Genomic DNA, 14,889 nt, shown 5'->3' with positions numbered 1-14,889 from the left:
AAATATTAATTGTGTGTGTGTGTGTGTGTGTGTGTGTGACACACAAACACACTCTTGCTTTGATGTATGTGCTTCACACAAATGAACCTTCTTACAAATGCCAGAAGAGTGTCAAATCAGCTCAAACTGTAATTTAAACATTGCTGTAGGTCTTAGTGTGTTTACCTGAACCCTCTGTAAGAGGAACAAGTACTCTTGACCCCTGTAGCATTTCTCTCATCTTCTAACTTCCATTTTAAAGCCATCATCTGGTGAGATATTGCTCAAATAATTTTCTACGTGGAAGAGACCAATGCCTAAGTCTCACCTGAAGGGCAGTGGTTTGAATCATTCTTCGTATGGTAATCAACCAGTGCTTAAGCCTCCTCATTCTTATGACTCTATAAACATCCTACCTTTAATGGGAGTGTCTGTACGGAGCTGGAAGCAAAGGTTCATTCCTTAAACAGCATCCTCATCTTTTCACACTTTAGAGAACACAACCTCCTTTTTGTGATTTCAATGGGAAATGTTCCCTATAGGCTCACGTATTTGAGCAGTTAGTCTCAGCTGGCAGCGCAGTTTGAGGGGTGAGAAGGATGGTTATGGAACTTTAGGAGGTGGTACCTTCTTGAGGAAGCACCAGGGGTAGATTTGAGGGTTTATAGCCTGGCCTCACTGCTCATTCTCTCTCTGCTTCCCAACAGCCAGCCAGGCCTCAATTCTCCTTCAGCTATAACTTTCTTGCCAGCTGTAACAGTAAACTAAAACAAACCTTTCTTCCCTAAGCTGCTTTCAGTCATGGTGATTTCTCCTAGAAGAGCCACTAATACACTATCTCTCAGTCCTTATTACCTGAGTAATGCTCTCAATGAAAGTGGGAAAAACAAATTTGCTTTCGAAGGAGTTTCAAAGGTTATGTGTTCCTTTCTGAGTTAATACTCCTGAAGACCGTCACCAGAGAAATGTAAGTCTGACTTGAAACTTTAATATGAAGAAGTTATCAGGGAGGAAGCTTGCCATTGAAGTCTCAGGAAACCCTCAAGAATTTGTGAATATACAGAAAATCATTGGGATGCAACTGAGACAAAAGTGTAAGAGTGCTAACCAGTTCTACAGTTCCACAACATAAAGTAGGAGATGAGTGAGCCTTTTCTTTGTGTAACATGGCCCAGTCACAGAAGCCCCCAAATCACAGAGAGGACAACTCTTCATCTTCCTACTAAACATCATGTTTTCATGTGAGATCCATCAGTGCTGTGAGGTGAACGTGGTCCCAGACAAGCGACTTTCACATTACAAACTGTATTAAATTAATCAAAAATAGATAAACATTGATAATAATCATAAACAAGAGAAATGATGGACAGGAAAAGGTAAACACTTTTTTAAATGTTACTCAAATAGACATTCAATAAAACCACATCTTTCAGACAACATAATTATTCGCATCATAAAAATCTCTAGTGGTTGAATTCTAAAATATTGATTAAAAAGCTTCAATTGGACTTCAATTCAGCTTAAAAAGAAACTCCCATCTTAATAAAATAGGCAAAACTTTCCTTGGAAACATTACAACCTATTTTGTTAAAAAATGTTTTCACTATCCTTGAAAAAGACCTAAAATGGGTCTTTCTGGAGAGGGCATCTTTCCCTTATTTCATCGAATCTAATGGAGCAGAGAAGACATAATTCCAAAGCACTGAAGAGAAAAGAGGGAGAACCAGTCTTCAAGTCAGTCTCAGGACCAAACCTAAGAATTCTGGGCTGTGTAGTTGATGAAGCCCAAGGTGGCTGGACAAATTCTTTACTTTTAAATTTTTCTTTCTGGTTTGCAGAGGACAGAGAAACCTAGCTTTCCAAAAGAACAGATTTTAAGCTGTGAATAGACATTATACCACTGTGATTTTCTGAGGATCAGACTTTGGTTTCAGACTTTGCAACATCTTCTGGAAGATCTGTAATATGGACTGAAAACACATCCAACTTCAGTCACCATAGCTGCCCGCTCTCTCATTACTGAAATTCCACACAGTTAAGTTTAGTTTTCACTATCATTTACTAACTGCTCCAAATTGACACACTGTAAGAATTGGTACCCCATATGCTGTCCATTTAAATGAAATACCATGTACTGCTGCTTGTGATCTGGGAGTTGTGGGACAACGAATAAAAATTATTTCTTTCAATTCTTATAACAAGGGTTTAGTTAAACAGCAACAGATGTATTGAGCAGGCATGGAATGCTAAATAAACTCTGGAAACAATGAAATAATTCTTATTTTTGCTTTTATAATGAAAATGAGAATTGACTTTACTGCACTGAGAGTTTGAAGTAAAAGGTCTGTGTGTTTAAAAAAGCCTTCTCCACCAAGAGAGCAAAATGCCACTCAGTGGCATTGCATTTGTTTAACAAAATTTCTTTATCAGAAACTATAATTTAATATTTAATATCTAATTTACATGTGACAAGATATCATATTCAAAAAAGTAAACTGCAACTAGAAAACTATTAACCACTAGAAACAATACCAAACACAACCCATTTATAGGAAAGCAATTGCTAAAACCTGAACTGGAAACAAAAGGGTCTCATCATATTTGGCTCATTAAAGAAGCATCCATTGCAGCCTGTAAAAGAGTATCCACTGTAATTCATTAAAGTTTATCCTTTGTAGCATGAGTAACATATAAAGATAGACTCACTGTCTGCATATGCACACGTGCGTGTATATATATATATTTATATTATACTGTGAGACAAACACTTGTGTGTGTGTGTTGATTTTAAAATATTCTATCTACTGACAACTGCCTGAACTTTGGAAGGTGCTGAAATCCATATTTCTACATAGCCTTGACTCATTTAATAATGCCTTTTTGAAAACAGAACTTTATGTAAAATACTCTGCTTTTTGTTTATTAACTGAATATTTTCTTAAGCATAATAATAGACAATGAGAGAATTGCACTTATTATAAAGTTACATTAACATGTTAGATTGCAGCTCAGCCATCAAAGATCAGGGACTGTGGTACTGATGGTACGTTATGCACTTTATGCAAAGGTGATCATGACCATTGAAATCAAAGTGAGGGTAACTAGTCACAGAACAAAAGGGGATAACGGAAGGAAACATGCACTATTCCTACTTTAATGTGAAACTAATATTTTTCCCCCAGGAAACCAACCCTTGCAACTTCCCTTTACAATAAAACACCTTCTGCACTCTTGGCAGCACAGTAGCAAGGACGTCTGTCTCCAAGTTCTAGTTCACTGTCTGAGTGTGCTGTTCCAGGTTCATCTCCTCAAGCTGCCCTTAGAATTCTGGAGCGTCTACAATAAGACAGTCTCTTGGTTCGGTTTCATTGAGCCTCAATATTCCCTTCAGCTCTGTAGAAGTATAGTCCATTATTCATCTTCTTCTGGTTCTTGTGGCAGCACAGATACTTCTTCCTTTAGACAATCACTGAAGAATCTGAGAATTGTGCTGTAAAAATGATGCTTGCTCTTGTCTGAAATGTGATATCCTTCATCTGGGTAAACCTATGACATTGAAGAAAAATGAGAAACTAAGTTACTGTTGGGTTGGGCTAGGGTCTACTCAGGCTCTGCTACCTATAGCTGTCTCTTTCTGTGTGCTTACAGCTGGTATAAGAGAAATGGTATGGACCCTCCTTTGACTGCCTGAAAGTCTGTAATACTCTCTTCCACAGATAAAGTTGCTAAACTCTCTGAGCATTCAGGAGTTAAATCTGGCATGATGGACATTTGTTAGCTGAAAGGCTGAATCTTTCCCATTTTTCTTGCATCATGGAACTCAGAAACATCCTGATTTCAAGAATATACTATGGGAAACACATCAGCCATACAGCATGGGACCTCAACCCTTTATCTGAAATCTATAAGAAGGGTCTTTATTTAGACTAATGAATCTGAACCCTCATCAGATCCCTTGTGTTTGGTTTGGGTAAGAATGCTCATATAGGTTCATGTATATGAATGCTTATTCACCAAGGACTGGAATTATTTGAAAGTATTAGAAGGATTAGGAGGTGTAGCTTTGTTGGAGTGGGTGTCGTTTTGTTGAAGAAAGTATGTCACTGGGAGTGAGGTTTGATATTTCAAATGCCCATGCCAGGCCCAGTCATTCTGCCTCTGTTGCCTGCCATACTCTATCAATGGAAGAGTTAACCATTTAACACCTGGACAAAGAGCTGAGATTTCCACATCTTGTTATAACCTGACTTACTGGTGTTTCTACTAATGTAGTTTTAAATTCCTTGATTTGTAACTTTTTTGTTTGTTTGTTTGTTTTGTTTTGTTTTTTTGTCCTGCTACTATTGACCTCTGTGAAACTGCTTCCACATTGGAGAACGTGGAAAGTAGGGTAACGTAAATGTTTCCAGGGCATAGTCACTTACATCTTGGCTCCAGATCAAACAATCTCTTATTCTCTTTGAGGTAAGAGCTGTGCTTTTCCATATGCAGTGAGGAAATTTCTGCCATTTGACTCAGATTCTACCAGATGACTTTCTTAAATATAGGGAGAGCTAGATGCATTTACATTCCAAAGATTTACCCAATGCTGACAGATACATTAGCTCACACACAGAGGGCAAAATAGTTATCAAGAGGGTGAAGGCAGCCCAAGAAACTTGTTGCTGGATTTCCAACCACTTCAAACATTCACACCTTTCTGCAGTCATTGAAGTTCTAATTAGTGAATCAGCCTTACAGATGGTTTAGTAGAAGATGCTGTTTCTTTCAGGAACTTTTGTTCACCAAGACACATATACATGAAAATAATTATTTAAATTAGGGCTTTTTGGACAAAATGGTCCTCTTCCATGTTCATACTGACCACTATGAACTATGTAGTCTACTTGACTAAATATATATCTTCTTCTGGATACATGGTCCAGATATCTCTTTACTTAAAGTAATTTCTTGAGAAAATTTACAATTATATATCACTTTCCCATGTATATTAAAAATATTCACAAATCTATTGATCATTTTTGCAACCAAGGGGAAATACTTCCATAGGATAGGTCCAAGAAGTTGAAATGCAAAGTGCAAAGGAAGCAGCATTTCTTGTCTCTGAAGGGAGTTAGGATCCTTTCTCTTGCCTTGAGGGCATGTCAGAAGGCAGAAATATTTCAGCAATAAAAGACTCAGAGACATAAAAACTGAACTCTTAAAGAGTTTTCCTCGAAAAGAGAGCCCTCGGGCATTGTGACTTCACACAGGGTCTTCTGGGAACTTGTTTTCCAGAGACATTTCTCCTCAAGATGACTAATCAACCAACAAGGTGCAGCATGGTTCAAACAGGCCTAGCTAGAGCTTACATTAGCTGGATTCTTGGGGTTGGCCCTATGATTTTGCCTTTGTTCCTCTCAAGAGTCATGGAGTCCTGAAGACTTCTAATCAGGTTTCAAAGGACAACCTGAAAGGTCAGTTTGTCTGTGGCTAATTTGATTCCTATAACCAACCTGGAGTTTAATGCCTAAAGCTGAGAAAATGAAGCCAATGGAGAACCCTGAACTTAATTTAAAGATACAAGAAATTCAGAATGCTTGGTGAAGAGGCAGTTAATGGAGCCAGCCTGAGAAAACAGGACATAGGGACATGTCATCCTATCCTCTAGATCATGAACATGATCTTATAATATTTGATATTATTTACCTTGCTGTTGGCCTCAAGCTTTCACACATCCACCCACATGTGAGTGTACACAGATACACACAAAAACACATGCACTTAAACACACACATGCTAAAACAGGCACACACATTATTAAATAAGTTGTTTTGCTTTTCCATGAGCTCTTGTAATCTGATGCTTTCCTGCCACAGACCCAAAGCCATGGGCACAACTATATCCTCTATAATCCTGACCAAAAAATCACCCTTTCATGGCTTCAGTTGCTTATCCGAAGTATCTGATCGGATGATATAAAGCTGAGGATTAGTACGTATTTTTCTGGAGTGGTGGCTTACCTGCAGAGTGTAATTCACACCAGCTTTTATCAGATGCTTGATCAATTCTGCTGAATGCTGGAAATGAACTTTTGCTGCAAAATATTAAAATATGATATTTGAAAGAAATGAATCTGTTAGGATCAGAAATGCTCAATAGCTTTTTTAAAGAACAAAAGTGCTCTATGTACATTGGATACTTGGAAGAAAGACCTGTCAGTGATTTTAACTAAAGGGCTGCTAAGTAGCATAGTAAAGTTTTTATTTTTCGCTATAAAACAGAGCACCAACAAAAGAGCTGTTACCAAGGTGAATTTAGTCATCTAATGGCATTCTGTTCATGTGTATATGTTTGTGTGGGTGGCTGTGCGTATAGGTAAGCATATGTGTATTTGTGAGTGTGTTTGGAAGTCAAAGGCCCACTTCAGATGTGATTCCTCAGGTTCTCTCCATTTTTATTTAAGACATGGTCTCTCACTGGCCTAGGATTTTCTGAAATGAGCCAAACTAGCTAGATAGCATGGTTCATTTGTCCGCTTGTCTCTGCCTAGTACCTTGCCCACACTGGCAAGGTTGAATTGAGAAAGTGGCTCACCAAAGTGAGGACCAGGGTTTCACCCCAAAACCCAAGTAAAATTTAAAGTGCAGGCATGATTGTGGATGCTTTTATGTATTTTGTACTTAATAAATATTGGAGGTAATTTATGTCTTGCCTGCAATCAATGCAGTGAAATATCTTCATATACATACTTAAGATTTCTAGCATCTAGACTCATCTAGACATTGATATTGCATTGTTATTTCATATTAGAAATATGCAACAGTGAGATTGCTCAGCAGAAAAGGGTCCTTGGTCAGAAGCCTAATGACCTGATATAAATTACTGGAACCAATCTATTGTATACAGAGAGATCAGACTTCCAAAATTTGTCCTCTGACCCCAAACACATGCCCTTGTAAGCATGTGCATACATACATACACAAACAGTGAAGAAAAATACAAATAAATGTAATTTCAATTTCATATTAGAACTGAATTACCATGTTGAGAAGATTTTGTGCGTTACTCAGTGTTAAATATTTGATACAGAGAAAACTACTTTCTCTCTTTTCCCCTCTATTCCCTTCTGTCTGAATGTAAAGGAATATATATCTCAGGAGTCTGTATTCAGTAAAAGTTTTGTCTGAGCTAGTTATAAAACCTTGTGCCTGCCACTCAACTGTTTCTGTGCTATAGTTTGCTTGTATTCTGCCTAAGCTATTCTTTTCACTCCATACATATCTTAAGATTTCCATAAATAACTTTAAGCTAACATTTTATATCTATCTTTGTCAAACCAGGGCAGTCTTATCAGTGGTATGAGCCTTCCTAGGCTTTCATTTTATGGTGCAGAATAATCTTTCTATACAGCAGAGGATAAACAGTCCAAATAGTCATTTATTTTAAATACATGCAAGATATTTCTGAACAATTTTCTATTACAATTAATAATGAAAATCACCAATTCTAAATAACTATAAATTGCTTGGTATTTGTATGTGACTATGAATGCAGATTTATGTGGGCAATAGCTGATGTAGAATAATCTCTTATATAACTTGTGTGGGTTTTATAGGGAAGATATATAGAAAAGACTCCATCATGTGTGCATTTGTGTATGGCTGAAAAGATAACCATGTAAATGAACTGTCATGGTAGGAGTGGGGTGAGGGAATATATAAGGAATGAGAGAGAGAGAGAGAGAGAGAGAGAGAGAGAGAGAGAGAGAGAAAGGAAGGGACAGAGACAGAGACACACAGAGGCAGAGACACACAGAGACAGAAACAGTGGCAGAGATGATAGATAATAGACAGACAGACTGACAGACAGACAGACAGACAGACAGACAGACAGACAGACAGAAGATAGAGAACAGGAATGTATAATGTGTTTGTTTAAGAATATGAGCATATATAGAGATTAGAGCACAACCTTGGGTGTCAGTTTTTGCCTTTCACCTTGTTTGAGGTAGAGTCTCTTGTTTGCTGCTGGGCATACCCAGCTAGTTGGTTATTGAGCTTACAGGACTTTGTCTCCACTTACATTCTCAAGAATACTACAATCCCAGGTATACACAACTGTATCTGGCTTTACCCCCATTATGGGAATCCAAGCTTTTCTCCTCACTGCACTGTCTCTCCAGACGCCCTAACCCCAAATAACTTTTCAGTTGATTATTCTCTGCTTGGTTTTCAGTGAAAAGTCTATTGTTTGCTATTTGTTTCCTTCAAAGGACTAAATGGGACAATGAAGTTTAACTGAACCAGTGAATGAGTTTGTCATTTTTGTAGCCAAGAATAGCAGCATAAAAATGTCATTGAATATCCATAAGTCAGGTTTCCTATGGGTTTTGTGGTGAGTGTGGACATGTGTGCACCTGTACACAAGCATGGCTTGTGTCTCTCTGGACCTCTGTAATAGAATCAGCTGTGTGAGGTGCCTGACTTGAAATTGAATCAAACAGGAAACATGATTTACAGTAATACCAGCAACTTAGTAAAGGAGTTTTAAACAGTACTAAAAACTTCTAGGGTGGTGTCTAGAAATAAACTCATTTAACCTTAAATATAATTGGTTCACTTGGCTTAGGGTTTAGTGCAGGCGTTAAGAACTGCAGTAGTCACACACACACACAATATTCCAATGGAAAGTTCGGCTATTCCCACCAATTATTTCTCTAACATACTAGTTAAGAAAATGATAACTCCTTAGGGCAGTATTTTTGTACAGAACAAATAAGACATTGTTAAGTGCTCTAGTGCATGTTCTAATACACACTTACCAATTAGTAAGTGACTTTGTGACTACTTTTGACCTATGTGGATGGTCTGAATACTTTGACATCCTTTAGAAGCACGGGGCTCTTCAGTGTCATGCATCAAGCAATGATGCTACTACCTAACTTACTTCACAAACACATTTTCCAATTTATAAGAATTGTAGATTTTCAGAAGAGTTGCCAAGAGAACAAAGAGTTCCTGTGTAGGATGTAGCAGGTTTGCTTCCTTCCTTCCTTCCTTCCTTCCTTCCTTCCTTCCTTCCTTCCTTCCTTTCTTTCCTTCTCTCTCTCTTTTCTTTCCCTTTCTTTCTTTGTTTCTTTTTTTTTACATATTAACATTGCTATGAGAGGCTTGTAACATAACAAAACAAAAGAATTTGGGAACCAACCATGAGTTGCTTTATGTGGAGTCCACAACTGTTTCACTTTGTCTGGTTTTTATTTCAGATGGGAAGCCATGTTAACACATGGCTTTTAGACCTCAAGCTCCTGAACCTAATTTTAACTAAAAGACTCACACTTGCACACGTATATGCAAACATGGAGGCACATACCTGTGCATTCAGACATACTCAAACCACACAGAGCACCCTTATACCTACTCCACTCCCCTAAACTCCCTCCAGCTCTTGGGCTTTCCTCCCTGCAGCTACTTTTCTTATAACCCTGCTACTTTTGCTATTCTCTCAATCTCTCTTTCTCTCTCTCTCTCTCTCTCTCTCTCTCTCTCTCTCTCTCTCTCTCTTTCTCTCTCTCCCTCTCTCTCTCTTTCTCTCTTTGCCCTGATTTAACCACTTCTTCACATTAAATTATTTTGTTCCATAGTCAACATTATTTTCCATATGATCTTTGGTTGCAATTGACCAATTGACCAGTGGCTGCTGTATGAAAGACTGGAAGATTACAGATAAAGTCTCCCTGTCACAATAGGGAGTGATATTGGATAGCACTACCTGATTTTCTTCCTATTTCCTATCAGAAATCTCATCCTCCATGTCCCTTCTGTACTTTTGTTTAACAGCTTTACAGGACCTCCTGGAAACAAGTTTTATATCTAAGATGTGTCCCTTTGTATAGGGACATCTGTCATCAAAAAGGAGCAACAAATATAATACTTACTATCAGCAGTTCCGTGAATGATTAATAAATTTTCTTCTTTTAAGCTATGAATGTTATGAAGTACACTGGATGCCTGTAAGAAAAACACAAGTGTTTGTCTATGTAGAGAGATCTGAATGGAAGGAATTCAACCTAATCATTATGACAGAAATGTCATTTGTCTTTTTTTGTTGTAATTTTTGTATTAGTCTACCTGGTAAGTGCTTTCTTCTTTTGATGGCATCCCAAGGTACCTCTCAGAGAATGCTGAGGCTGTGACACAGGGAGAAAAAAAAATCTGAATGAGAAAAACGTACCCTGTTTCATTATTTATCTATGCATTTCAAATGTAATTGTCACGCTCCAGTAAAATCAATTGCATAAAGGAGGTGATAACTCACAACAGACTTTAATAACATATGATAAATGAGCTCAATTGAGTTTCCCTGCATTGGGCTTTTCGTGTCCACCAATCAATACCTTATATTAGACCTGTCTGTAGGACATACTTACCGTACAACTTCATGTCTGAGATGGGTGCAACCACGGTTCCACATTTGAAAAACTTCTCATCTGATTTTAAGATCATTGATGCGATGTAGCCCCCATATCCCTGAACAAAAAAAAATATATATATAATAATGATTCTTGGCAATATTTGTACATTTTGATCACTTTTTAATTAAGCACACTTTCCAATATCTCAAAATATAAAGGAATGTAAAAAACTTACTGTGTACATATAAAGATTTTAGAGCTGTTTAAAAATTTATACAACAGGTTATTTTAATAACTAAGTAAAATTTGAAATTAATTATGTATCATAAGACGTCATGATTTTACAACACATATCTGGGAATTGCTCCAAATAATTTAAAACAAGGGAAATGAAGTAATCTTTGTATATTATTTTAAAGCAACTTCATGTGTATTCTAGTAGAATACTTAATAATTATGATGCTTGTTTACCATTAGGAAAGAAAAGTAAAACATTTGAAATATAGACTACAACTTTATAGTCTACTTGAAATTCCTTGCATGGAATTAGGACCTGTGACCCCAGTATTTGACTTTCAGAAACCAGAATCTTCTGCATGGGGTGAATAAGCCTTTTTGGCTTAAGGATGATTTAAGATGATAATTTTGAGAAATTACAGACAGGGCCACCCAATAGCTTATATGGTAAAGCAGTTTATGTGCAAACATGAGGTCTCAAGTTTGATCTTCCATAACTCAAGTTTAAAAAACTAAAGAGGTGATCATGATGTTACACACTTAGAGTCCTGGCGTTGGGTGGTGGAGGTGGGAGGAGACCTGGGGCTAGCTAGCTAGTGAGCTTAGCTTACTTGGTGAGTTCTACTACAGTGAGAGACCTTGTCTCCAAAATCAAGGTAGATAGCATCCAAGAAACTAAAGCTGCGACTGTCTTCTCGTTTTTCCATGCAGTTACACATTTGCAAACATATACGCAAATACATATACATCTAATACATACACAAGGAAGAGAAAAAAAGAAAATCTGTAAGACATAAAACAGACAGGATTTGGTTGTAAAACACTTATATCTATAAGGATATCTGTAGATAAGCATATCTTCCCTTTGCCCCAGGAAGAAGAGATGCCTAAATTCTTAAACTCTTACCAGTGTATAAGACACATAGTAAATAGAAGAAGAGAATGGGGAGAAAGGAACAGGGAAGAAGTAAGACAGAAGACACAGATAAAGATGAGAGAAGAGCGTTGAGGAGAAGGAACTGAGGGAGAGGAAGAGGAAGAGGAAGAAGAAAAGGAATAGGAGGGTGTGGGGTGGTGAAGAAGCAAGATCATATTTATTTTTAAAAAGCAATTAAACTGTTTATTGGCATGCAGGCATGGGATGTGGAGTGTGCAGGAACTGAGGAAGATCAGCAGAATTCATAGGATGGGAATAAATCTTGATCAGTAGCACAATATGAGGCCATGAACTTAAAATGGACTGAAGTTTGATTCCTGCCAAAGGAACAGATTTTATCTGTTCTTTCCACAAAAGCAAAACAAACAAACAAGGAGAAAGTGTACAATGATGTCACTTCTCACGGCTCCACTGCATCAATCACTTTGTCACATAGATATGTGACATGATGTAGTGGTATATATACCTTAAATATACATGACAGTATCATTTAAGAAAACAAACAGAAAGAAAAAAAAAAGAAAAAACCTTAGCAACCTTTCTATAGTAAATGGTGTAATTCAGTAATTCAGTAGATTGGACCATTCGGTATTTGTTTGTTTGTTTGCTCCTGCTTTAAATTTTTTCCCACAATTATCTCTCTAGCCTAAGCTGGACTCTACTTCCTGGTTCAGATTCTTGAAAGGTGTGATTCAGGTGTGGTAATATATTTCATTATAAACAAATTTTAAGGGGAATGTCTGTGATATTGTTGAAGATTAATTTCTTATTATATTTTAATTTTGATGTGCTCATTTGCAAACACATATCCATGTCCTGTACGGTTCATGTGGAAGTCAGAGGACAACTTTCCAAACTCACATTTGCTTTCACCATGTAGGTCCCAGGGATCAAACTCATGACATCAGGCTTTTTGGCAAGCACTTCTGCCTGCTGAGTCATCTTGCCAGCATTTCAAATTATAAATTTTTATGGTGTACTAATAAAATCGAGATGCCTCACAGAAATTTCTTCCCACTAGAATTCCATAGATACTTGGAACAAGACAAGAAACAAACAAACAGCCACAGAGAACAAGCCATTCGATGCAAATCTGAGAAGATTCTGGGTCAGGGAAGAAGCCCCAAATACAGTTCTCTTGCTAAGGTCAGGTGTACACATCCTTTGCTTCCTGCTCTATGGGGAGCTGTGTTTTATCGTTGTTTTAAATATGAAAATTTGGTATATAATGAAGCTAAATAATCTTTAAGACTTAATGATAGTGAAAGCTGTGGAATTTAAAAATCAAATCCAAAGCGCTGGTTTAATTTGATTTATTTCAGAGAAATAACTTCTGTTTTTAAAGGAGAAATCAACACTGGCAGAAATTAGAATAAATTAAGTTTTAATTGCTCACCATCCTTTCAATCATTTCATGTTTATTCACCGAGGCAAAAGTTGAACCTGACAGAGCTTTTGAAAAACAGATACTGAAAGTGAGAGTGAGCTATGAGCTCTTGCTATTAGGGCGTGCTGGACATAATGTTCAAAACATGCTCTCCTTTAAGCAGGATCTGAGTTTGCGGCTCCTCATATTGACACACAGACAATTAACGATGGTATGCACTGTTTTCAACAGCTCAGGTCACTCTTATGGGCTGGGGTTTGGTTTCCCATTATCAACATACTCCCACTCCCTGAAACTTCATGTTTACAATTTCTACTTGCCAGTCATTCTAGCATCATGCATAAAATCCCAATCAATTTGTTATTAAGTTGCAATTTCATTAAACAGAGCTGTGACACCAAAATGTTTCCTCAGACTTTTCCTACATCATAGAAGTGATGTAAAAATCTAAATTCAATTGACAGAAGTATCTGAAGGAGGAGAGAGTAGGATCTTCAGTGTTATGCAGAGTTAGGTTTTCCTGCATGGGCTTTGAGACAATCTGTAAAAGGCATTGTAACTATACTGATGAAAAGCAGGGGGACAAGATAAGTAAAAAAGAGACATGAACTTGAAATTCTATATAACTATCACTTGCAACACATCATAATTATAAGCATATGTTTTTAAAAGGGTACATAAGGATGAGAGGGGAAGCTCTGTGTCATAGAGATTCATGAGGCCTTAGAGGAGAGGAGTGAAAATGAATGTTGATACAACTATGGTTAGAGTTGGGGGAAAAGACACTTTTCTGAACTGATTTAAATAATAAAAAGCAGGAAAATTAAGTGTTCAACATCCAGCAAAGTTTTATTTCACACACATGTACACGCACAAACACACACACACACACACACACACACACACACACACACACGGGGTGGGAGGAGGAAATTAAAGACAGACTGCAGCAGTTATAAAGTGGTGTACTCAACCCTGGAAATAAAGTTTGTCTACAGAAGCCAAAAGATTTTTACATATGGCAGTGGGATGGGCTCTTTTTCTCCTATACAGAGGGCTGGTTTTAACTATTGTGGGACACTGGATAATCCAGACAAAGAAATGGAAGCCAAGTTTGTCACAAGAGTGCCAGTCCATTGCTGACCCTAGAAATTTGAAAAACCTAGTGAGTACTTCTCCTAAAACAGGGGCGCTGAATCTTTGTTTCAGAGAGAGGTAAAAGAATCAGGAAGTCTGCCATTTTAAACATTTAAAAGAAAAGTACATTGATATACCTAGACCCTGTTCACCCGATCTGTGTGCCTGCTTGGAATCTGTTAGACTCTAGGTCCTCAATATGATCAAATTATTACATTTATGCATTACATTCTCAAATAGCAAGTGAAAATACACTTTAAAAATGGCATTTCAAGCCGGGCAGTGGTGGCGCATGCCTTTAATCCCAGCACTTGGGAGGCAGAGGCAGGCAGATTTCTGAGTTTGAGGCCTGGTCTACAGAGTGAGTACCAGGACAGCCAGAGCTATACAGAGAAACCCTGTCTCAAAAAAAAAAGGGAAAAAAAACAAAAACAAAAAATGATATTTCAAAATTAACACAACTTCCTCACCATGTGTCTCTGCAAGGAATCTTTTACTTTGATACTTTTGTGAAGTTCCTCTCATCTTCATCTATGTGTGCAAGTAAAATGTATGTATATGCGTATGCATGCTTGTTTGTGTGTTAGGTCTGAAAACCTGAGTTCAGTCCCCAGAATCCCTTGAGCCCACACAAAATAGAAGAAAAGATCTGACTCCACAAAGCCTTCCTCTGACTCCACAATGTACCATGTGTGGCATATATGTATGCATGAATTTATACACGATTACACACACATACACACACACACACACACACACACACACCTATGAGAGAGAGAGAGAGAGAGAGAGAGAGAGAGAGAGAGAGAGAGAGAG

General features: G+C 37.5%; 1 protein-coding gene across 5 annotated transcripts in view; it reads right to left on the bottom strand.

Annotated features, from left to right (window-relative positions):
* Window positions 1-1,265: 1,265 nt before the first annotated feature.
* Window positions 1,266-14,889, bottom strand: part of Dpp10 (dipeptidyl peptidase like 10) — a 1,453,779-nt gene continuing 1,440,155 nt past the window's right edge. For 4 of the 5 annotated variants that reach the window (XM_028771467.1, XM_028771465.1, XM_028771468.1 and 1 more), the window contains 5 exons: window positions 10,391-10,490; window positions 10,092-10,150; window positions 9,899-9,971; window positions 5,982-6,055; window positions 3,391-3,525 (listed from right to left, as the gene is read on the bottom strand). In XM_028771467.1, the coding sequence (XP_028627300.1) occupies window positions 3,391-3,525; window positions 5,982-6,055; window positions 9,899-9,971; window positions 10,092-10,150; window positions 10,391-10,490 (441 nt within the window). Of the gene's footprint in view, window positions 3,526-5,981; window positions 6,056-9,898; window positions 9,972-10,091; window positions 10,151-10,390; window positions 10,491-14,889 lie in introns of all 5 variants that reach the window. The other variant, XM_028771466.1, reaches the window with a different exon arrangement.

This window comes from Grammomys surdaster, unplaced genomic scaffold (assembly GCF_004785775.1).
Source record: "Grammomys surdaster isolate TR1022 unplaced genomic scaffold, NIH_TR_1.0 208, whole genome shotgun sequence".
In the NCBI taxonomy this organism is placed as follows: Eukaryota; Metazoa; Chordata; class Mammalia; order Rodentia; family Muridae; genus Grammomys; species Grammomys surdaster.
The sequence above is the reverse complement of the archived record's forward strand: the minus strand, read 5'-3'. Positions and strand labels throughout refer to the sequence as shown.